The sequence below is a fragment of the Corvus moneduloides genome, chromosome 4, assembly GCF_009650955.1.
Source record: "Corvus moneduloides isolate bCorMon1 chromosome 4, bCorMon1.pri, whole genome shotgun sequence".
In the NCBI taxonomy this organism is placed as follows: domain Eukaryota; kingdom Metazoa; phylum Chordata; class Aves; order Passeriformes; family Corvidae; genus Corvus; species Corvus moneduloides.
The window spans coordinates 74,433,464-74,456,906 of NC_045479.1; the positions used below are offsets into that span (position 1 = coordinate 74,433,464).

The 23,443-nt window shown below is 60.5% G+C and overlaps 1 protein-coding gene across 1 annotated transcript; it reads left to right on the forward strand.

The window, feature by feature from the left end:
• Window positions 1–1,077: 1,077 nt before the first annotated feature.
• TNPO3 (transportin 3) lies at window positions 1,078–23,440 on the forward strand. Its single transcript, XM_032106493.1, has 23 exons — window positions 1,078–1,268; window positions 8,502–8,702; window positions 9,250–9,323; window positions 10,041–10,197; window positions 11,806–11,949; window positions 12,136–12,311; window positions 12,807–12,945; window positions 13,988–14,134; window positions 14,856–14,963; window positions 15,310–15,401; window positions 16,402–16,541; window positions 16,604–16,795; window positions 17,926–18,017; window positions 18,982–19,058; window positions 19,276–19,336; window positions 19,785–19,925; window positions 20,520–20,636; window positions 21,058–21,152; window positions 21,295–21,451; window positions 21,821–21,988; window positions 22,112–22,224; window positions 22,798–22,888; window positions 22,965–23,440. Exons 1-22 carry the CDS (start codon window positions 1,143–1,145, stop codon window positions 22,856–22,858), a joined length of 2,778 nt encoding a protein of 925 aa, XP_031962384.1. The 5' UTR covers window positions 1,078–1,142; the 3' UTR covers window positions 22,859–22,888; window positions 22,965–23,440.
• The last annotated feature ends 3 nt before the right edge of the window (window positions 23,441–23,443 follow it).

A 23,443-nucleotide genomic window follows, 5' to 3' on the forward strand; every position in this document is an offset into this window, starting at 1 on the left:
CCAAAATTACTCCTCAGCTGCAGCCAAAGTTTTCTCAATCAGATGGTGGGGACCAGCCGGAGCCCCCTCAGTGGCCACGTGTGTTCATTCCTCCTCCAGCCTGTGTTGGAGCCACCCCCCCGAATGTGATCCATCACCACTGGCCCCACTCCGGGGGGTTTGCGGGGCTGACAAACATGGGGAAGGAGTTTGGTGATAATTCCCTGTCGTTCTCTAGCTTGGATGGAGAATTCCCTCGGGGTCAATGTGATCTTGTCCTCCTTGAGGCACCCGTGGGTACAGACCTCTTTGGTCGGGGGTTTATTGTAGGGACCGTGGGCTTTGGAACCTGAGGCCTGAGGCCCCGCCGTGGTCTGGGATTCAATTGTCGCCAATCATGATTAATGATTTATATTCCATAACAATTGGAGCGTGTCCTGGCACGGGGAGCTGGGCCCAGCCCTGGTCCCACAGGAGACCCCCAAACGGCTACGGCTGGGCTGTTGGGACCAGTGGAAGTGATGGGGACAGCGGGCCAGGCTGCGATAAGGGACTGGGGAGCGGCAAATGGGGTAAGGGGTCTGGGGGGGTGGAGCCCCTCGGGACAGTTCACTGGGGCTGGCACTCCCCGGCCCGATGTGGGTGGGAGCCCTCAGGGACTGTTCATTGAGAATGGGGGTGGGACCCCCGTGGGACGGTCCATGGGGGCTGGGGGGTCTCTGGAGCCCTCAGGACAGGCTATGGGGGCTGGGGGAAGGTCCCTGCACCCCGCGTTCCCATTTGGGGGGGGGGGGGTCGCGGGTCCTTCCTGCCCCGCCGGGTGCGCCCGGACACGTTTAACCGCCGCACCGCCGGAAACCCGTTCCGGGCAGGGCGTGGGGGGGGGCGGTGGGACAAACCAAGGCGGGACGGGAGAGGACGGGACGTGATGCGATGGAATGGGACGGGATGGGACGGATCTGGACGGGATGGGATGAGATGGGATGGGATGGGATGAGATGGGAGAGGGTGAGCGGGGCGGAACTGGGCGGAGCGGGCGGCGGCGCGCGAGGCCGGCGGAACGGAAGGACGCGGAACGGAAGGCGCGCGGGCGCGTTTCCGGGGGCCGGCCCGGTGCGGCGGAGCGGCGATGGCGGCGGGCGGGCGGCGCTGAGGGACCGGCCATGGAGCGCGGGCCGGGCCGGCCCAGCCTGCAGCTCGTCCAGCAGGCCGTGCAGGCGCTCTACCACGACCCCGACCCCAGCGGCAAGGAGCGGGCGAGCTGCTGGCTGGGTGAACTGCAGCGCTCGGTGAGAGCCGCGGGCGGCGGGAACCGGGCCCGAGCTCGCGGGGAGGCCTCGGGCCCCATCCGGGGTTGGGCGGGGCACGGAACGGCGGCCTCGGGGCGGCCCCGGGGAGCCCCTACCCCGCCTGTGCCGCTTCCCGCTGCTCTGTGGCTGCTCCATTCCTGGGAGTGCTCTGGAGAGAGACTTTGGACAAGGGCCTGGAGGGACAGGAGCCAGGGAATGGCTTCCCAGTGCCAGAGGACAGGGCTGGATGGGAGATTGGGAGTTGGGAATTGCTGGCTGGGAGGGTGGGCAGGCCCTGGCCCAGGGTGCCCAGAGCAGCTGGGGCTGCCCCTGGATCCCTGGCAGTGGCCAAGGCCAGGCTGGACATTGGGGCTGGAGCAGCCTGGCACAGTGGGAGGTGTCCCTGCCATGGCAGGGCTGGCACTGGAGGGGCTCTGAGGTCCCCTCCCACCCAACCTATTCCCGGGTTCTGTGATTAACACCAGGAGCAACGGACTGGGAGGTTTGGCACAGTCCTGAGGTAGCTGGGAAGGAGGAATCGGCTCCCAGAGGGAAATTTGGGCTCCTTCCGGGCTTCTCCTGCCGGCTGGGCCGAGAGAGCCGCCGGCATCTGTGACGGGATGGAGCCAAGGCCTCGTTCCCCTCCCCAGAGCCCTTAGGGCACAGCCCCGGCTCCTTCCCCCAGCTCCACCCGGCTTGGGGTGTTTGTTAGTGTTTTGTGGCCTCATCTTGTCCTGCTGGAGCCACTTTGTCCCCCCCCTCAGGGGGTGGATGTTCCCCCTCCCCAGAACTGGGCAGTGTCCCCTCTGTGCTGCCCTCGGGGCCCTTGGGGTGCCTCGTCCTCCCCCCCTGCTCTCCCCAAACCCTCCCCATGGGACAAGATTCCCTCACGCTGGGACTGGGGAGGAGCCGTATCCTGCCCCCTCCCTGCTCTGTGTATCCCAGTTTCTGCTCAGCTCCCTCCGGAGCAGCTTCAGCTCCGTTCCCTTCCCACCACTGGGCCAATCTCGAGACTCTCTGTTCCCACAAACTCAATGTTTGCCCCATGTTTTGTCCCCTAAATTCCCTTCAGTGCTGCAGCTACATTCCAGTTCCCATCGGGGCTGCTCCCCCGTGTTCCCCTGGGGAGGGGCTTTGCTGGAACAGAGATCTCAGGGCAGCTAGAGGAGGCAGATTTGCATTTCAGGGATGGGTTCCTGTCACAGGGTCCCCTGAACCTGGGTGAGACCCCAAAACTCCTGTCCCAGGGACTCCCAGGTCGGGGTCACCCACTGGGGCTGGGGGTTGCCTGGGTGAGACCCCCAGGATTCCTGTTGGATAAAGGGGTGTCCTCAGGACAGGCCTCCCCATCCCAAGGAGAGTTTGGGCCTTTGGGGACTGATTGGTATTCCTGAGCACTCTGACCCTCTTCAGGGCCGGGATCTCTGCTCCAGTTCCTCTGGGCTTTTCCCTGCTTGTCTGGGCTGCTTTTGATACAATAGTAGTAATAGTAATAATAATAATAACAACAGTAACCACAGCAATAATTAATAATTGTTATTAAAGCAGCTCAGCCTCAGGTCAGCCGCATTCCTGCTTCTCCCCTTTTATTGTGCTTATTCACCCTGGTCCTTTCTGGGCTTTATTTGCCGGGTCTCAGAAGGAATCCCAGTTATTTTCCAGGTGTTCCGGGCCCAGCCTGGTTCCATCCAGCACCTTCCTCTCCTCGGAGCTGCCGGGTTATTCCAGCCTGTGGGGCAGCGGGAGCTGATGCTCTACAGCAGGAGCTCCCCTGGCATGGGATGGGAGGGCTGGGATGCTCTGGCGGGACCTTTCCCAGCCAGGGGTGGCTGGGGGAGCTGCCTGGAAGGTGTGTGGGGAAGCAAAGGTCCTTCTGCCTTGTTTTTGGGCACAGAGACCAAACCTGGATATTTCAGTGCTCACAGAGGCAAATGGAGCTGCAGGGTTGGGCGTTAAGGCCTTTCCTCGTTACCCATTCCAGCAGACGTGGCTGGGAATGGCAGTGCTCTCGTTGCCCCTGGATTTCATCCACTCAATATGAGCAAAAAGCTCGTAACTGGGTCCTTTGGAGGTGACTTTGCCCGCTGCCCCTGGAGCTCCGTGAGGGCAGGTCCTGCAGGAGCTGCTCGTGGCACCTGCACAGGGCTGTGGCTGTTGGAGGAAAACGGGAAAGAAAAGCTCCTTTCTGGTGTTTCTGGCCCCTCCAGCCCTGCTCCTTTCCCTTCCCGTGCTCCCAAGCGTGGTGCAGCAGGCAAGCCCCAGGGAGCTCCAAGGGAGGGTCGTGCCCAGGGTTCTGTCAGGAATGGAAATCCTGGGAGTGGTGGGTTTGCTGCCCAGCGTCCCTGCAGGGTCCGTGGGGACAGAACTGGCTGCCCACTTGGGCTGGCAGCAGGGACAGGCCCCGGCTCGAGGGTCACTCTGGCTGTGGTGGCACTGGCTGGGCACTTAGGCACAGGCCAAGGCTTGGGGGCCACGGTGACACCGGTGGGACAGGCCACGGCTTGGGAGTCACTGTGGCATTGGTGGCACTGGTGGCCCTGGCTGGGCGCTCCCTTGTCACTGGTGTTTGTCTCTCAGGTCTCCCTGTGCCCTGGTCTGGATCGAGTCCCTGGGATTGACCCCCAAAGGACGTTTGCTTGGATCCTCTTCTGTGGCCAAAACGTGTCCACGCAGTGCCACCTGTCATGGGGTGTCCCTGACATCCCTGGGGCAGGCTGTGCCTGTTCCAGAGCACTCAGCCCTCGTCGGTTCTGTCCCATTTGCCTCTGCTGGGACGAGCTCTCGGGGTTGGGTTCCCACTGTTTTTTGCCTTTCTGGAGTTTTAAGCACAGAATCCTGGAATGGCTGGGTGGGAAGGGACCTCAGAGTCCCTCCAGTGCCAGCCCTGCCATGGCAGGGACACCTCCCACTGTGCCAGGCTGCTCCAGCCCCAATGTCCAGCCTGGCCTTGGCCACTGCCAGGGATGTTGTGTTGAGCTCTCCCTGTTTGCCAGGGGGATCAGAGCCATCGTGGGCATGAGAAGGCAAAGCCTAAAGCTGAGTTTGGGTGCCTGAGTCAATCTGTGGGGGTTCAGGTTTGGCACTGGGGACCCCCAAACCTGAGATCCCCATGGTTTCCATCCCTGGCATCTCTGGCAGGACGTGGGGTTCAGGTTTGTCCGGCAGCTCCTCCAGCAGCCTCGCTCTTGCCTTTCCTGCTGGTTATTCCTGGGAAATGGGGCCGGATGTGGTGGAGCAGCTCTGCGCTTGCTCAGCACTGGAGAGCTCGGCTGAAGGTGCAAGTTGACCTAAATCCCAGAATTTGAGGATCCTTCAGCCAGCTGTATGGTGGGAGTCATGTGAGGGCTGATTCCAGACCCACTGGGGTTTCCTGAGGCAGAGGAGCCGTACCCAGCGGGGGGATTGGCCTCATCCTGGCTTTCTGAGCTTCATGGCTGCAGTTTCTCTGCATCCCTGGTGTCTGGGGCAGAGCTGTGGGAGAATGTTCCACGTGGATCCGTGGCTGTGAGCTGGGTGTTGGGGTTGTGGTGTGGATTGAGTGGAGATTGGTTTGGGTTGTAGTGGTGGTTCAGGAAGTGCTTTCTGGGAAGGAAATCCTCTGGCTTGTAGTCAACAGGGTTCATTGGAGTGGCTGGGTCTGACGTTTCACAGTCCCTTTGATCTGTCCCCAAAGCTCATGTATTGATGACATCGGGGAGCAGAGTGACCCCTAATTAATTAAAAACCCACCAGAGCACCTTGTACCAAATGAAGTGTCCTGGGCAGAAGTTTGAAATCCTTTCCCACTTCTGTGGGAATAAACTCTCCTGGCCCTGTGCCCTGTGCCCACAGGGGCCTGGGAAAGGGTCCCAGTGTCTCCCTCTCCAGGCTCAGCCCTGGCCCCTTGGCGATGGTGATGAGGCCATGGCTCAACCTGTCCTCTCCTCGGGGCTTCAGCCTGACCCAACATGTAGGGTTTGGACTGCCAGGACACCAATGGAAATGAGAAATCCCCGGATTCCTGGTGTGTGCCCAGCGATGAGCTCGCTGGCTGTTTGTGTCCTGGAGCCCTGGGCCACCGGTCCTGGGCCACCGCGAGCGGCAGCTGCGGAGCAGCACCGGGAGTCTGCTTGGGCACAGCCTGGGGTTAAGAAGCCCCTTTAGGCCCTGGAAGGGGCTCCAAGGCCTCCCTGGACATTTCTCTTCTCCAGGTGAGCACCCCCAGCTCTCCCATCCTGTCTCCACAGCAGAGGGGCTCCTCGAGGACTGAGGATTTATTTATTTCCTGACACTGCTTTAAGTTTTTCCCTACCTGTTCTGCTGCCCTGTGCACCTGTTCCTGCTGAATGCTCCATCAGGGTGGGATTTCCCAGGACACTGATCCCAGGTCGGCATTGTTGGAGCTGCCTGAGGGTGCAGGAGCCGATGTCATTCAGCTCTTGAGGGCTTTGTAGAATTCCTGAATGTGCCATGAGGAGTTTCAGGCATAGAAACAGCTTCTTGTAGCCATTGGTGCTCACAGTCCGTTAATAATTGTGCTCTTTGCTGAGTTGGTGGCTCCCAGAGGGATTATCCATGTGCTCTGGGATGGGTGGGTTTGGGAGGATCTCCCATATGTGCCACCGTGTGCATCCAAACTGGGAATTACCAGCCCATTAATTGAGGGGAGAAAGAGTTTAATGAGAGGGTTTGCTGGGATTCTGGCAGTTTTAGGTGTTGAGTGTCTTAACTTTTTGTTTATTCCCAGTTTGGTAACTTCCTGGTGAGGGTAAATAAATCCAGAGGGGACGTTTACAATGCCTCCAGATTTTTCTCACTCTCTGTCAGTGTCATTACGGGTGAGTTTCACACCAGGAGTCGCTGGAGATACTGGAGTTACTGACCTGGAACAGCACATGTCATGGAGGCCGCTGGGAAAGGAGGATCAGGGCCTGGAAACAGCAAAGGAGCTTGTCTGGAAGCTCGGGAAAGGCTCCTTGACCCTCCTGTGGTCAGGGATGGTGATGGAGCGGCATTCCATGGGGAAAATGTGCTGTATCCCATGGGAAGCTGCGAAGAGTTTCCGCCTGGATGTGGCAGAGATGGATCCTTCGGCCATGGGGTTGAGCCTGGCGGGACTGGAGAGCCCTGTGGATGTGGCACTGGGGACGGGGGGCAGTGGTGGCCTTGGCAGCGCTGGGGAATGGTTGGACTCGGTGGCCTCTGGGGGTTTCCAGCTCAAAGGATTCTTGAGGATTCTGTGGAAGGGGAAAGGGAGAGGAGAGGAGAGCAGAGCACATGGGGTGCTGAGTGTCCCAGCCCTCCTCAGCTTGTCTGGGCCCTTTGGGTTCCGCAGTCGGCTCCGGCTGCCTTCCAGGCTGCAGTGGCCGTGGAAAGATTTCCTAGCAGAAATTCTGGGAGTGGGATCAGGAGCTAGGCTCTGTGCTATCACCAGCTATAACGTTTTCCTTTTCCACCTGCAAGAGGTTGGGTTTTCCTGGGAATGAGCCTGGATCATGCTGATCTGGCCTGGTGCTGCCCTGTTGTTCCCTGTTCGATGCTGGAGAGCCCTGGGAACCCTGGCCCAGGATTTGGGTCCGGAGCACTGGTAGGGGTGGAGCCTCTGGGCACCACTGTCCTGCCCGTGGGAGAGATTTGGAAAGGGGATTATTTTTTCTTCCAGGCTGGATTGCAGCTGGAAGCGAGGCTGGGCAGGCGGTGGTTTATAACAATGAGCTGTTCGGCTGTTGGAGTGGCTGGCCAAGGGTTGTGATGGAATTGCCTTTGTTAGTGAGGCTGCAGTGAGGACCACAGATGGGTTTTAGGGATGCAGAGGTTTTATTTCACACTGGGTTGAGCTCAGGGAAATCCTGTGGCCCAAAGGCTGTCAGAGACAAGGGCTACGAAGCTCATGGAATCAGCTCAAGTTTTGCTCCCAGGTTTCCGCATCACCTGGATTTGGGATTTTTAATCATGCTGCCCAGGGAGGTTTGGAGTCCCCATCCCTGGAAGTGTCCAGGGAAGGCCTGGAGGTGGCACTCAGGGCTCTGGGCTGGGTACAAGGTGGGGATGGGGCACAGCTTCGCCTCGATGGTCCTGAAGATCTTTTCCAACCTCAGTGACTCTGGGATTCAGTGACAGTCTGTTCCCGAGCCCCAGCCCAGCCAGGGGGCTCTGGGGTCTGCCTAGTGTTTCCCTGGTTCAGCAGTGCCCCGATCCCACACTCAGGACCGAGCCTTTGGGCTCAGACCAGCCCAGCACTGGCTGGAGCAGCTCTGAGGCCGGGCAGGCTGTGGTTTCCTGCCTGGCTCTCCTCCAGCTCTTGGGCACATCCATGTTCTGCTCTGGAGTCCTGGTGTGGGCCCTCAGATGGGCCTGGTGTCCTCAGTACTGGGATTCCCTGTCGTGATTTTGGTCTTTATCCAACCCCCTCCTGCCACCTGTGCCTTGCTGGGCTCTCCTGTGTTCGTTTCCATGTGAGACTCCACTCAGCCCAGGAAAGCCTCTGACTGAACTTTCCTGCAAGGCTGGGGCATCGGATCTGCTGTGGAATCTGCTCTCCTGGACGGGTTGTGGGGTCTCTGCTGATGTTATGGAGCTGCTCTGTCCCTCCTCGGGTGGCTGTCCCAGTGCCAGCACCTTCCCAGCCCCCAGCCTGAGCTGGGATGGCAGCACAGTGAGGACTCTGCAGTCAGGGGCGTTTGGGGAGTCGTGGAATGGCTGGGTGGGAGGGGACCTCAGAGCCCCTCCAGTGCCAGCCCTGCCATGGCAGGGACACCTCCCACTGTGCCAGGCTGCTCCAGCCCCAATGTCCAGCCTGGCCTTGGCCACTGCCAGGGATCCAGGGGCAGCCCCAGCTGCTCTGGGCACCCTGGGCCAGGGCCTGCCCACCCTCCCAGCCAGCAATTCCCAATTCCCAATCTCCCATCCAGCCCTGCCCTCTGGCACTGGGAAGCCATTCCCTGGCTCCTGTCCCTCCAGCCCTTGGCCCCAGTCCCTCTGCAGCTCTCCTGGAGCCCTTTTAGGCCCTGCAAGGGACTCTGAGCTCTCCCTGGAGCTTCTCCTCTCCAGGGGAACATTCTCAGCTCTCCCAGCCTGGCTCCAGAGCAGAGGGGCTCCAGCCCTGGAGCAGCTCCGGGGCCTCTCTGGACTCTCTCTGGCAGGACAGGGCCATATTTCCATTGGGGAATTTGGACTGTCTGCAGCCCCCTGACCCCCCCACCCCTCAGTGCTGCCCCGGCCCTGCCCACTGACCACGCTGTGGTTTTCCCACAGGTCCATGCTTGGGAGATCTCAGACCAGCTGCTGCAGATCCACCAGGATGTGGAGTCCTGCTACTTTGCAGCACAGACCATGAAGATGAAGATCCAAACTTCATTCTATGAACTTCCCACGGATTCCCACGCCTCACTCCGGGACTCTTTGCTGTCCCACATCCAGAACTTGAAGGACCTGTCCCCGGTCATTGTCACACAGGTGGGTGCTGGTGGGGGAAGGATGGAGCTGCTCCCTCCCTGTCCTGCTCCTGGCAGTTACTCTGGGACTGCTCTCCCTGGGCTGGAGAGCAGGGAAGGCTGATCCCTGCTCCTGCCTGCCACAAGATTGTTTTCCTTCCTTCATCACTTGGTTCCTTCGGTGACATCCGTTACTTCATCCTCGTTTGCTGTGAAGAGAGGAGGAGCAGGGGTTTTCCCTGAGACCAAACCCAGCAGCGCCGTGGGTGTTCAGGGGGATTTCTCTGCACCCTTCATTCCCATTATCCATACGTTCCTGTGGCACTGGGGGGTCTGACACCCCAGGCTGAGGCCAGGGTGCTCCTCCAGCCCCTGACTATTGTGGCCGGGAATGTCACCCCTGGGGGCAGCTGGCCCAGAGCTCCCTCAGGTGATGTTGGGAATGTTTCCGGAGTTACCTGCTGGCAGGGATGGTAGGGGTGGACTCCAGAGCTGCCTGCCAGCCCTTTCTCCTGGGCACATCCCAGCACTCCTCACACTGATCCGTGTGTTTTTGCATTCCCTTCCAGCTCGCTTTGGCAATAGCTGACCTCGCCCTGCAGATGGCTTCGTGGAAGGGCTGTGTGCAGACACTGGTGGAGAAGTGAGTGACTGCTCTGGTTCTGCACTGGGGATTGTCCTGCGGGCAGATGTTTGGTGGGTGGTCCTGTGTGGTCTGGGAAAGGGCAGTTTTTCTCCCATGATCCCTGGTTTCAGGTGCCCTGGGTGGTGGCAGGAGGGACTGTCTGCCGTGCACGCTTCCCTGCCCACAGCCCAACACTCAGCGCTTTTCCTCATCCCTGTTTTGTTTGGGATGATCCCTCTCCCCTCAGCTGGAGCTGTGCTGCGGGATGGAGCAGTGAGGCTGGAGCTGGTCACTGTTGGGTGTCCCCAGGTGTCCCCACAGGATGCCACATGCTGCTGCACAGTGACAGCAACAGCCCCTGGGGCTGCCACCATGCTGAGGTGGCCCTGTGTCCATTGGCAGCAGGAGGGGACGGGATTTGTGCGGGCAGTGGCACCTGGACTCACAGAGCTCATGGGCTGGGAAAGCTTCTGCCACCGCTCTGTGGGAAATCCTGGGCTGAGCCATCCTGGAGGCTCCTCTTGGCAGGGCTGTGCCCCTGTGCTGGACACTGCCTGTCCTTGACGTGACACTGCTGCCAAATCTGTGGAATATGGAGTCCTGGGATGCTTTGGGTGGAAGGCACCTCAAAGCCCACCCAGTCCCACACCCTGCTGCGGGCCGGGATGCCCCTCCAGCTCTCGCTGTGCTGTTCCCGGTGCTGAGGTGTCTCCTGTCCCTGCTCCCGCACTCCAGGTACAGCAATGACGTGACGTCGCTGCCCTTCCTGCTGGAGATCCTGACGGTGCTGCCGGAGGAGGTGCACAGCCGCTCCCTGCGCATCGGGGCCAACCGCCGCACCGAGATCATCGAGGACCTGGCCTACTACTCCAGCACCGTGGTGTCACTGCTGGTGAGCGGGGCCAGGCCTGGGCAGCACCTCCAGCTGCAGCTCCCTCTGCTCCACAGTGCCCAGCCCAGCTCATGGGATCGTGGAATTGTTTGTGCTGGAAAAGCCCTCAGAGCCCACGTATCCAACCATTCCCAGCACTGCCAAGGCCACCACTGACCGTGTCCCCAAGTGCCGCATCCACACGGCTTTTTAATTGCTCCAGGGATGGGCAGCTGTGCCAGGGATGGACAGCCCTTTCCAGGAAGGAATTTTCCCAATATCCCACTTAAGCCTCCCCTGGCACAACTCGAGGCTGCTTCCCCTTATCCTGTGTCAAGAGATGGAGCTGAGCTGTGTCCTGTGCTCAGCAGCTCAGGTGTTGCTGCAGAAGCCTTTCCCCATTCCGTGTTCATCCCGGCAGAGTTCCCTGCCAGTGCCACTGCAGCCATCAGGGCAGCCCAGCTCCACCTGTTCCTAGGAGAAGTTGTCTGAGCAAGCCCTTGCTCACTCTGAAATTCCTTCACCTTCCTCCAGTCCCCATCCAGTGCCACCCTGCCCAGCCAGCCCCAGCCCTGGCTTTTCCCGGGACCCCTGGGGTATCCTAGCTGGCACATCAGAGAGTCCCTGCACTGGGCTGTTCCCTCCAGCCATGTCCAGCCCCAGCTTTTCCTGGGATCCCTGGGAGATCCTGGCTGGCACGCTGGGGACACAGGCAGTGTCCCCTTGCTCTGGTGCTCGTGGCTGCTTGGAGCTGACACAGGATCACCAAGGGCTGGCCCTGTCCCTGCACATTCCTGCTCCCTCTGCACCTGCCTGGAGCTTTCCTGAGCTTTCCTTATTAGTACGAGCACAGGTGTTTCCATCACCTGCCTGAAGAGCCAAATTTACATTTTCTGTGTGGGATTTGAATGCCAAATTCCCATTTTCAGTTACAAGATGGGGGGGTTAAAGCAGCCTTCCAGGGACTGGGATGAGGTCCAGCATTCCACCTTTAGGACTGCAGTGTCAAGTGAGGAGAGAGGATCTCTGGAAGCTCTCGTGCAAGGATGCCTGGGCCAGTCCAGGGGGTCTGGGATCTTTCTCCATGTCCTGCCTGTCCACCTCTTCCCCCTTTCCCTGTGCCTGTCGAGGCTGGGGCTTTGGGCACGGCTCTGCTGGGTTTTGGGCTGCAGCTGGAGCGTTGGCCAGTGCAGGGAATGAGCTGCTGCCTTCCCACATCCCAGCATATCCTGGCTTGGACACTGGGATGGCGTGTTTGGAATGTCCCTTGGGACAGGTCTGGCTCTCAGCACCAGCTTCTCTCTGCAGAGGTGGTTTGTGGGGAGAAGGATTAAACTGGGATTTGTCGTGTGTGAACATCCCTGGTGGCCTGACACAGCATCCTGCAGGAGTGGGAATGAGGGAGGCACTCCAGCTGCTCTTGCTGCTCCTGTGACAGCAGCTGGAGCTGGCAGGAGAGTCTGGGCTCTGTCCCTTCTGCTCACTGAGTCCAGGGCAGTAGGTAACAGGGCTGTTGGGAGCAGCCTGCTTCTGGAATGTTCTCACATGGGCTCCAGAGGATGTTACCGGTTATTTCTCATGGATCACTGCTGGAGTTGGATCCTGACCCGTTCTCCCGTGTCCCCACAGGTGACGTGTGTGGAGAAGGCGGGCAATGAGGAGAAGATGCTCATCAAAATCTTCCGGTGCCTGGGCAGCTGGTTCAACCTGGGTGTCCTGGACAGCACCTTCATGGCCAACAGCAAGCTGCTGTCCCTCCTCTTCGAGGTGCTGGTGAGTGTTTCCCAGGAAGTAGGGGGGCTCCGGGAGTGTTTGGACACCGCTCCCAGGGATGCGCAGGGTGGGGCTGTTGGGCTGTCTGTGCAGGGCCGGGAGCTGGATCTGTGATCCCTGTGGGTCCCTTCCAGCTCAGGGTATTCCATGATTGTTTGATGATTGCTGGGCTTTTGTGCCTTGCAGCAACAGGACAAGACATCGTCCAACCTGCACGAGGCGGCGTCGGACTGCGTGTGCTCGGCCCTCTACGCCATCGAGAATGTGGAGACCAACCTGCCCCTGGCCCTGCAGCTCTTCCAGGGTGTGCTCACCCTCGAGAGTGCCTATCACATGGCTGTGGCACGGGAGGACCTGGACAAGTGAGGGACAGGGACCTGCGCCGTGGCCGGGAGAGGACGGGCAGGGCAGCATTGACCCAGCTGGCGCCATGTCAGCCTCCAAATGGGGATACCAGTGCCAGGAGCATCAGCAGTGCTGGGGGCATGGGGGCTGGGCAGTGCCCGTCCCTGTGCTGGGCACTCAAGGGGTCACACCCAAAGCCTGGGGGCAGGTCTGGGCCCCTTGCTGCAAGAGAGACATGGAGGGGCCCAGGGCCGGGGCTGGGCTGGACTGGAGCCGTACCCTCACACTTGGCACTGGGCTTTTGGAGAAGTATGAGATGAGTATTTCAGCAGATTTGCATATTGGAACCCCGTGTTTGCACCCACTTCCCCTGCTGAGGCGTTTCCCAGCTGCTGATGAAGCAGAAGTTGGGGTTTCTTGCTCTGGCCGTGGCTCTGGGCACATTTTGGCCCAGCCCTGCCCTGCACTGGGGTAAAGCCCGTGAGGCTGATCTGACCCTTGTCCCTCCCCAGGGTGCTCAACTACTGCCGTGTGTTCACCGAGCTGTGCGAGACCTTCCTGGACAAGATCGTGTGCACCCCAGGCCAGGGCCTGGGCGACCTGCGCACGCTGGAGCTGCTGCTCATCTGCGCCGGGCACCCGCAGTACGAGGTGAGCGGGGCAGCCGCAGCCCAAACCCCGCCCTCCAGAGCCCTGCCAGAGGGGAAGGTCTTTCCCTTCCGTTGCCATGCAGTCGTGGCCTTGGTCCCTGTGAGCTGCTGGCTCTGGAATGCCCGCTCTGCACTCGTGGGCAGGACTCTGGCTTCGCGTTTCCTTCCAGGTGTCCTGGAAGTCGGATTGCCAGCACAGCTCCGAAACCCCTGAGAGTGCTTTCCCACGTGTTAAAGTTGAGCTCAGTGGGAATTTGTGGTTCCTGGGAATTTTGCCCTGCGAGTGACTGAAATGCTTCTTGTCAAAGCTCCCACCCACCTGCCTCAGGAGCAAAACTTGTCATTGTTTTGGTCTCTCTTTATCCTTTATTTAATTCTTTATCCTTTGATTCTTCCCAAACCGGTAATTTAGTCCCTGTAGCTGATCCCTGCCTGTGTTCAGTGGATGGAAGGGGCTGCATGGCAGGTTTGCTGTGGGAGGTGCAGAGTGGCTGTGCTCCAGCAGGCCCCACTGCTCACTGGGGTCTCTGGGACCCTTTTCCTCCTTTCCCAGGTCTGTTAAGCTCAGTTTTCCTTGGCCACGGCCTCATCCTGTGCCGTCGGTGCTGAGGGGGACATGGAGCTCTGCAGCTGCTCCTGGGCAAATTGATACTCTTGGTTTCTGTTCAATAACCACACGATAAATGAAAGAACCCACCACAAAGGGGCTGTGTCTGCTTCCAGCCCGAGCTGCTCCCAGAGCCGCCAGTCCCACTCCGGGGTTGTTCCGGGCCGGAAAGGCTTCAGCTTCCAAGGGCTGGGACAGGTCTTCAGGGTCACTGGGGGGTTCCAAGTCCTCCACTGAGTGACAGGCAGAGAAATCAGTGGCTCTGGGGGAACCGATCCCTGTGTCACCACTGTGTGACACCGTAGCACCGACGCAGATCTGTCATGCCACCACTGCCAGCACCTCAGGGAGGGTTTCTGTTTCTCCATCAGTACCACTGACAGTGGGAAAAAATGTTCTGCTGGTAACAAAATGCTGTATTTTTCTTTCCAAACAGGTGGTAGAAATTTCCTTTAACTTCTGGTACAGACTGGGGGAGCACCTGTACAAGACGGACGATGTTGTGATCCACAGCATCTTCAAAGCCTACATCCAGCGCCTGCTCCACGCGCTGGCACGGCATTGCCAGCTCGACTCCGACCACGTAAGGTCCCTTCTGGAACAGCCGGGGCAGTGGGGGGGGGTGTGAGGGTGTGTGTGTCCCTATGGAACAGCCGGGGCAGTGGGGTGTGTGTGTGTGTATGGGACAGCCGGGGCAGTGGGGTGTGTGTGTGTGTCCCTATGGAACAGCCGGGGCAGTGGGGGGTGTATGTGCGTGTACCAGGGCTTCTCCGTAGCTCTGGGGCTCTGCAGGGCAGCATCCTGTGCTTTTAGGGATTCCAGCAAGGTGTGAGAGGGATAAATCTGCTGCATTAAACCTCTTTCATTCACTCAGTTCTTGCTCTGCTGGAGGCTGCAGGGGGACCCTCTCCCACCTTCCCTGGATGGTTCTCCTTGGAGAGCTGTGTTTTCCCTGCTTGAGGAGGTTTTGTTGGGATAAAGCTGGCACAGCTCACTAGCCACAGTTGGCATCTTCTTCTGTGCCGTCTGGGATGGTTTATCCTCTTCTCCCCTCCTCAGCTCGTCATCCCCTTGCTTCCCCTCCCTTCCCCGGCTTGTCAGAGCAGGAATACGCAGTGTGTGCTCAGGCTGGTCTTGTTTTCCTTGGGCACAGCTCTCTGATCCCTCCAGCAGCTTGGTCTGGGACAGGAGGGCTGGAATGATGGATCTCCCTAAAACAGAATCATTGGTGTTCCCCTGGCTGTGGCTGAGTGGGAACCTGAATTCCCCTGAGCTGCCATTGTGCTCTCCCTCCTCTCCCTCAGGAGGGTGTCCCAGAGGAGACCGATGACTTCGGGGAGTTCCGGATGCGTGTCTCTGACCTGGTGAAAGACCTGATCTTCCTGGTGGGCTCAGTGGAGTGTTTTGCTCAGGTAGGTTTGCAGGAGTGCAATGGGGTGCAGGCAAATCCCAAGGGAGGTCACCGAGCCCTGGTAGCCTTTGGGATTGGAGGAGGTCACACACATCTCATGCACGAGGAAGTGTGTGGTGGGAGCTGTTCTGGGAGAGCAGGAGGTGTGGGGGCTGTGGGAGGTGTCTGACATTTTGGGGAAAGCTGCTGTGGTCCCACAGTCTCATGGTGGCCTGTGGAATGTGGGGTTTCTGTGGGCCCACGGCTGGGGTGGGAGTTTGGGGACAGGAGGGGTCAGGAACAGGGCTTTGAGGGCAGGGGTTGGTGCTGGGGGTCCGTGTCCCCTCAGTGACCGTCCCCTCCTGCAGCTCTACGCGACGCTCAAGGACGGGAACCCGCCCTGGGAGGTGACCGAAGCCGTGCTCTTCATCATGGCCTCCATCGCCAAGAGTGTCGACCAGTGAGTCCCACCCGTGTCCAGGGGGGCTGGGGGGCCAGGGCTGCCTCCGTGTGACACAGACACCACAAATGTCCCGAAGACATTCACATTCCTGGCAGTGCCCAAGGCCAGGTTGGACAGGGTTTGGAACAACCTGGGACAGTGGAAGGTGTCCCTGCCCACGGCAGGGGTGGCACTGTGTGGGCTTTAAGGTCTTTTCACACCCAAACCATTCCTTGGGGATCCTTCCACATCCAGGCAGAGTTTTCCTGGGTATCTTCAGGGGAGGTTAAGTCAGTGAAGGCGTGTTTCCTCCACTGTTAGTGACAGTGGAAGCATGGACAGGTGACACCCAGGGTGGTGAACCCACAGTGAGTCCTGTGCACTGCCAGCAGTGGGACAGCCCAGCTGACCTTCCCTGGGCTAGGAATGCTGTCCCTCCCTCCCCTGGGATGATCCTCATCCTTCTCTTCCCTGGGAGGCTGTGATTGCCATCACTCCTTTTCCCAGGCTGGTAACACTATCCCTCCCTTCCGTGTGAGGCTGGGAATCCTATCCCCCCGTTCCCCAGGCGCCTGGAGGAGTCACCTCAGTCCTTTCACGTCACTAGCTCCTGTTATCTGTGTCAAGGCTGCTCCTGCTCATTTTTCCTGTGTCCTGTTCTGGGAGCACTGGCTGGAAGCACTGGGGACTCTGCTCCCACCAGCCCGTCCCACGAGGCTCCGGCCCGGGGTCGCCCCATCCCGCCCTCCCACGCCAGAGCAGGTGGTTCCCAGATAACGAACCCCCGTGCTGGTGGTGGGGCTCTCCCTGGAGGTGTTCAGTGTTGCCTGTCTGTTCCCTGCTGTGGCACTGGTATCTGTGGGGAGCTGCTGGGGTATCTGTGGGGCTGAGCCCCATCCTCACAGGGTTTGTCCCAGTTCAGCGTGTCCGGTTTGGCGGTGGGTCCGGACCCAGCTCCGGCAGCCCCTCCCAGCCCACACCGCGGCGCTCTGGGAGCTGAGCCGAGCCTGTCCCGCAGGGAGAACAACCCGACGCTGGTGGAGGTGCTGGAGGGCGTGGTACGGCTGCCCGAGTCGGTGCACACGGCCGTGCGCTACACCAGCATCGAGCTGGTGGGCGAGATGAGCGAGGTGGTGGACAGGAACCCACAATTCCTGGGTGAGTCCCGCGGCCCCGCGGCCCCACCGCGCCCGCCGCCCCCTGACCCTCTGTCTCCACAGATCCCGTGCTGGGCTACCTGATGAAGGGGCTCTGTGACCGGCGCCTGGCGTCGGCCGCGGCCAAGGCCATCCACAACATCTGCTCCGTGTGCCGGGACCACATGGCCCAGCACTTCTCGGGGCTGCTGGAGATCGCCCGCGCCCTCGACTCCTTCGCGCTGTCGCCCGAGGCTGCCGTGGGGCTGCTCAAGGGTCGGTATCCGAGGGATCTGCCGGGGTACCTGTGGGAACTGCTGGGGTATCCATGGGATCTGCTGGGGTATCCATGGGAGTCGCTCCCCAGGGTGCTGAGCCCCATCCTCACAGGGTTTGTCCCCATGTGCCCCAAGTCCCATTCCGCATGCAGAGCATCCTCAGGAGTTCCCTTGGGGCTGGAGGCAGAAATAAATCCTGGATTGGAAGCTGTCCCCATCCCTGAGGCACAGCTTGGGGGCTGTCTTGAGCTGGTTGTGTGGGAAGAACATGTGGGAAATGCTGAGAGCCAGGCTGGCAGTGGATCACTGCTCCATCCAAACGCTGGGAATCACCTGTTGGACGCAGAGGGTAGAAATTTGGGAATACTGGTCATTTTAGAGAGTTTGAGCCCAAGAATGGAGATTTTAACTGCAGTTTAGACTTGGAGTTTTGGTGTCACTGGAATGTTGGGCACCATGAGCCTCTTCAACCACAGCTGGTTTCAGGGATGTGCCTTAAAGTATTTCCAAGGAATTCCAATGCTGCTGGAGCCTCTACCCCCAGAGCCAGGGAGCCTTCCCTGTAGTTGTGTGCTGCTATGGGAGACAAAACTCCCCTTGTTCCCCTCGATGCCCCAGCACTGGCTGAGCTGCTCTTCTCCCTGTCAAAGGGTTTTCTCCCCCTCCCTTAGAACAAGCCAGGGATTCCTGAGCCAGGGAGATTTTCCCCCGGGGTGGTTGGCACCACAGCCATGCCCGGGCCGGGCGGTGCCAGGGCCGGGCGGCACAGCTGCTGCCCGTGGCACTGGGAGCAGCTCAGTGCTCCTCGTGTTCATGGCTGGGAGCCCTGAAGCACCTTCACTGGAGCTTCCCGGGATCTCATGGTGCTGCTGGGCCAGGACAGGGACACTGGGGACACATGGGGGGCCCAGATGTGCTTGTGGCATCCGTTGGCCTGTCCCTGTGCCAGCATTGCTCCCTGCTGAGACTGAAGCGTTGCAGTGTCTGGTTCCACCAGAGCCAGGTTCAGCTGCAGGGAAACTCTCCCAGGCCCTGCCCTTGACCCACTGCCTTTCCATTTGGAAATGTCATGACCCCTCCGTCCTCCCGTGCTGCGTCCCTGCTCCTGAGCCGTGTGTGTCCTTGCAGGGACGGCGCTGGTGCTGGCCCGGCTGCCCCTGGAGAAGATCTCAGAGTGCCTGAGCGAGCTGTGCGCCGTGCAGGTGCTGGCGCTCAAGAAGGTGTGTCCGGATGGGGGGGACAGTGGGGACAGCAGCTGGGAGGGGACAGTGGCCCTACCATGGCAACTGTGTCCTCAGAGCCAGAAGTGTATCCTAGAGTCACGGAATTGGTTGGGATGGAGAAGCCCCTCGAGCCCATCGAGTCTGAACATTCCCCAGCACTGCCAAGGCCACCACTGACCTATGTCCCCAAGTGCCACATGGCTTTTAAATCCTTTCAGGGATGGGGACTCCACCCCTGCCCTGGGCAGCCGTGCCAGGGCCAGGAAGAATTTCCCCAATATCCACTCTGAGCCTCCTCTGGCACAGCTTGAGGCCGTTCCCTCTCCTCCTGTTGCTTGTTCCGTGCAAGCAGAGCCCAGCACCCACACGGGACATGTCCAGGACCGAGCCCTTCCCTGAGTCCCTCCTGGCTGGGAAGCACCACGCTGGTGCTGTGTCCTGTGTTACACGGGAAGAGAGCCATCCCTGGGAATCACTGTCTGTGGCAGGAGCCCAGGAGTCTCTGTGACCCCGCAAGTGCCGTGGGCAGCTTGCACCCTGCCGCCCCAGGATGGAGCGGGTGGGAACTTGACTCCCCTGTGGGACACACAGCCCCAAAAAGTCATGTCCTGTCCCAAAACTGTGTTGGCCCACGTGACCTTTCCATGCAGACCCAGGAGAGCAGAGCAGAAATCTCAGGATGGCAGGAGGAGGGAGGGAAGCCTCAGGAAAGTGGTGTGCATGTGGTTCTCGGGAGCTCCTCCTGTGGTCCTTGGCCAGATTCTTCCACCTCCCCCCTGCTCCAAGCTCCTCCAGGACCTCTGGGAGCAGGCTCTGGATGTGGAGGAAACACAGGGAGCCTGTGGCCAAGGGTGGAGGAGGTGCAGAGGTGCTGCTGGTGGGGTCGGTGTCCAGGCAGAGTCTTCCCTGGGCACAGGGCTACCTGTGGTCCTGAAATCGTGTCCTTTTCCTTGTTTTCCAGCTGCTCTCCCAGGAGCCAAGCAATGGCCTCTCCTCAGACCCTACAGTGCCCCTGGATCGACTTGCCGTCATCTTCAGGTGAGGAAGGAGCTGGGGCACAGCTGCTCCCCCAGAGCCTGAATCTGCAGCGCCTCTTTCTCCCCAGCCCTTGAGCAATGGGCTGGAAGTCTCTGCTTCCCCAAGTTCCAGCTCCCGAGGTGGCCCCCAAGCCAGTTCCTGGTCCACTTCCCACAGCTCCAACCCTTTTCCTTGGCTTTAACCCCAAACCCCCCTTAACCTTTGGCTGTTCCCACAGACACACCAACCCCATTGTCGAGAACGGCCAGGTCCACCCGTGCCAAAAAGTCATTCAGGAGGTGCGTGGGAGAGGGCTGGGATTTGGGGAGAGGGTTGTGGTGGGGGGTTGTGGGTGGGGGTTTCCAGGTGTGAGGGTACCTGGGGTGTTGTACAGTCCTGGCCCCCGGCTGGGGGGATCTGTGTGTCTGCTCAGGGCTGCACGGGAGAGGAGCTGTGGAGCACCCTCCTGTCCCTCCTGGAAGAAGAGATTGGGGTGTGGAGGGGGAAAATTTGGGGCTTCAACCCCTGGAAGGGGCCCTGGCTCTGGGAATGTCCTGGGTGTTTGGTTTCCCTGCCCATGTCCCGTTTGCCATGCTGCACTGGAGGGAATAAACCACTCCAGGCTCCCCCAGAAAGCTTTTCTCCCCCATCTGCCGTCCCATGCTGGGATCTGGGTGTTCTGGGGACCGGGAGGGAGCGGGGGATGCTCCAGGGTGGCGTGTGACCCTTCTCCCTGTCCATGCCCAGATCTGGCCAGTGCTGTCGGAGACCCTGAACAAGCACAGTGCCGACAACCGGATCGTGGAGCGGTGCTGTCGCTGCCTGCGCTTTGCCGTGCGCTGCGTGGGCAAGGGCTCGGCCGCGCTGCTGCAGCCCCTCGTCACCCAGGTGGGGGCCCTGCTGGCTCGGGGGGCTCTGGGGGGCACTGCAGGCCCGGGGGATGCTGTGGGTTATGGGGGAACCCCAGGGGGACACACTGCTGGCTCGGGGGGGCTCGCTCAGGTCACTGTGGCTGCTGGGAGTGTCACAGGGGTGGCTGCGGGCACTGGGAAGTGCTGCAGTAAATCCTGGCAGGCTCAGAAATTCCAGGATAAACCCTTGGGGAGGGGAGAGGCTTTGGAAGAGGTGGGGGGTGCTGGGAGGTTGTCGAGCCCTGTGTGTGTGTGATTTGGGAGGAGCAAACCCTGCGTGGTGCAGCTCCTCGGGGAGGTGACCCTGCCTGGTGGAAGGATCCATGAATCCCTGAGCTGGGTGTTCCCTGCTCTGCTTGGGCTTTGCCAGGCTCAAAGGGGAAGCTTCCATGGAGCAGCTGTGCCAGCTCAGGGAGCCTCAGCACAGGGATGCTGCCAGGACCTGGGCGAGTGCATTGGGATGTCCCTGCCCGCATGGGACAGGCTGGGACGCCGGCTCAGGCTGGGCTCAGGGGGATGTGGGATCAGGGCAGATCCGGCGGTGCCTGTGCCAGCGCTCCTGTCTCCCCAGATGGTGAATGTGTACCGGGAACACCAGCACTCCTGCTTCCTCTACCTGGGCAGCATCCTGGTGGATGAGTACGGCATGGAGGAGGGCTGCCGGCAGGGCCTGCTCGACATGCTGCAGGTGGGGCCCGCCGGCCAAATCACGGCATCGCTCGGGGTGGAAAATCCCTCTGAGCCCATCCAGTCCAACCATCCCCAGCACTACCAAGGCCACCACTGACCCTGTCCCCAAGTGCCACATCCACATGACTTTTAAATCCCTGCAGGGATGGGGACTCCACCCCTGCCCTGGGCAGCCCTTTCCAGGAGGAATTTTCCTAATATCCAATCTATATAGAATCTCAAACTGGTTTGGGTGAGAAGGGACCTTGAAGCCTGTCCATGGGCAGGGGACACCTTCCACTATCCCAGGTTGTCCCAAGCCCCCTCCAGCCTGTCCTTGGACACTTCCAGGGATGGGGAGCCCAGGCTTGTTCCATGCAGGGAAGGGCAGTTTGAGGAGTGATCCCAGGTGGTTGCTGATGGATCCCTGTTCTCCCCAGGCTCTCTGCATCCCCACCTTCCAGCTCCTCGAGCAACCCAACGGCCTCCAGAACCACCCGGACACTGTGGATGACCTCTTCCGCCTGGCAGCCAGGTGCCACCGTGCTCCTGCCACCTCCTGCCGCAGGACACCAGCCCCTCTCCCCTTGTGGAGGGTCCCCATGGGAGCACCCGTGGGAGCAGTGGAGCGGGGAGGGGGCAGGACCTGCCCCTGACATCCGTCTGTCCCTGGGCAGGTTTATCCAGCGCAGCCCTGTCACCCTCCTGCGCAGCCAGGTGATGATCCCAATCCTGCAGTGGGCCATCGCTGCCACCACCCTGGACCACCGGGACGCCAACTGCAGCGTCATGAAATTCCTGCGGGATCTGATCCACACCGGTGTGGCCAACGATGTGAGTGACACACAGGGATGTTCCTCAGGGGGCTCTCCCTCCATGGGGCTGTCACCATGGGATCATGGAATGGTTTGGGTGGGAAAGAACCTTAAAGCCCATCCAGTTCCACCCCCTGCCATGGGCAGGGACACCTTCCACTACACCAGGGGGCTCTACACCCCATCAGCCCCATCGTCCTCATCAGTCCTGTCCTGTTGTCCCCACAAGCCACCCGGGTTCCTCCACCACTGCTGGCAGAGAAGCTCTGGGAGTTGCCTGTGGAGCAAGGAGTGTGTCCTGTCCCCAGGAGCAGCCGTGTTCCTGTCCCCAGGAGCAGTGTGTCCCTGTCCCCACGCCCTGCCCACCCCATTCTTCTTCCTCCCACAGCACGAGGAGGACTTCGAAGTGCGGAAGGAGCTCATCAACCAGGTGATGACCCAGCTGGGGCAGCAGCTCGTGAACCAGCTCCTGCAGACGTGCTGCTTCTGCCTCCCGCCCTACACCCTGCCCGACGTCGCCGAGGTGCTCTGGGAGATCATGCAGATCGACCGCCCGGTGAGGGAAGGGACCCCCCAGAGGGCTGGGCTGGACCCATGGGACCCCAGAGCTCTGCCAAGGCAGGATCTGGGAGCCGAGTTGGGCTCCCCATTCCGAGTTCCTCCCTGTCCCTCGGCACAGACGTTCTGCCGCTGGCTGGAGAACTCTCTGAAGGGGCTGCCAAAGGAAACCACAGGCGGAGCCATCCAGGTGACACACAAACAGCTCACCGACTTCCACAAGCAGGTCACCAGGTGAGTGGTGCTGGGGTCCACAGCTGGGACAGCTGCTTCCCTCAGGATGGCCCCCAGCAGCCCTGGAGCCCCCAGCCCTTCCTTCGTTCACCCTGCTGGATGTGCCATCCGCCTGCACAGGCACACAGAGCCCTGGGGGCCACAGGCGCCTTTGCTGTCACCCAACGGGTTTTTCTGCCCGGCCCCATCCCTGCGGAGCCGCCTCCTCATCCCCGTGAGTCACTGGCTCCAGCTGCCAGCCCGGGCCTGTCCCTTCCCAGGGCCACCGGCTGCTTTGGGAGCATCGCTTCCCTCTGCCTGGCTCCACTTTGTCCCTGGACAAATCCCAGAGGCCGAGTGCCAGGGGCAGCGGGTTCCTTCACCCAGACACCACCGTGGTGGCACCCGGTCCCCTCCAGGGATGGTCCCGGGGGCTGCCAACCTCGGTCTGCCCCGGTGATTGTCCCTTCATCTCTCCCAGCATCTCGGAGCCAAGCTGCCATGCTCCCAGCTCCCATCCCTCGGCAGGACACCTGCCCTGGGTCCCAAACGTCCCCTTGGGGTCAGCCCCTGGTGTCACCCCTTGTCTTGCAGTGCTGAGGAATGTAAACAAGTCTGCTGGGCTCTGAGGGACTTCACCCGCCTGTTCCGATAGCTCCGGCTCCACGTGGCTCCTGTCTCCCAGGTAAGGGCCTGGCTTGGGGTCCCTCGCCCCACAGGACAGTGGGGATAGAGGGCTGATGCTCCCTTCCTCCTCCCAGGAATGTCTTTAAGGAGAAGACAGGAAACAGCAACCCAAGAATGTGTCCCACAATCAGCCGAGGGCTCTCGCCCGCTCCAGCGCGTCCCGGAGTCCAGAGCCGTGGGAGGACGGCTCGGGGATCCCGCCTGCCCGGCGGCCTCGCACCCCGGAGCTCGGCCACCGCCCGAGAAACAGCCCAACGGGAACACCCTCCAACCCAACTCCAACCCCACCAGGCACAGGAGTCAGACGGATCCACTCGGATTCGCCCGGCAGCAAAAGAAGTAGAAAAACTTTCTGTGAAATGGAGACAAAAAAGAAAAAGAAGGAAAAGAAACAAACAAAAACCAAACAATACAAATTGTTTAGGAAAATGGGGGGTCAGTCTGGGGGTCCTGGGGCGCTGCCCCCCTGAGCCCACCGTGGCCTGCCTGGTGCCGACTCCCAGAGACGACACAGGCGGGACGGACTCTGCAAATAGAGATTTATATTTTATTT

What these genes read in the sequence shown, in the direction of transcription:
- TNPO3 (XM_032106493.1), top strand. Translation starts at nt 1,143, where the DNA reads ATGGAGCGCGGGCCGGGCCGGCCCAGCCTGCAGCTCGTCCAGCAGGCC. An exon ending in GTGCAGACACTGGTGGAGAA is followed by an intron (nt 9,324 to 10,040) that starts GTGAGTGACTGC and finishes CCCGCACTCCAG; the next exon opens with GTACAGCAATGACGTGACGT. An exon ending in CGACTTGCCGTCATCTTCAG is followed by an intron (nt 19,059 to 19,275) that starts GTGAGGAAGGAG and finishes CTGTTCCCACAG; the next exon opens with ACACACCAACCCCATTGTCG.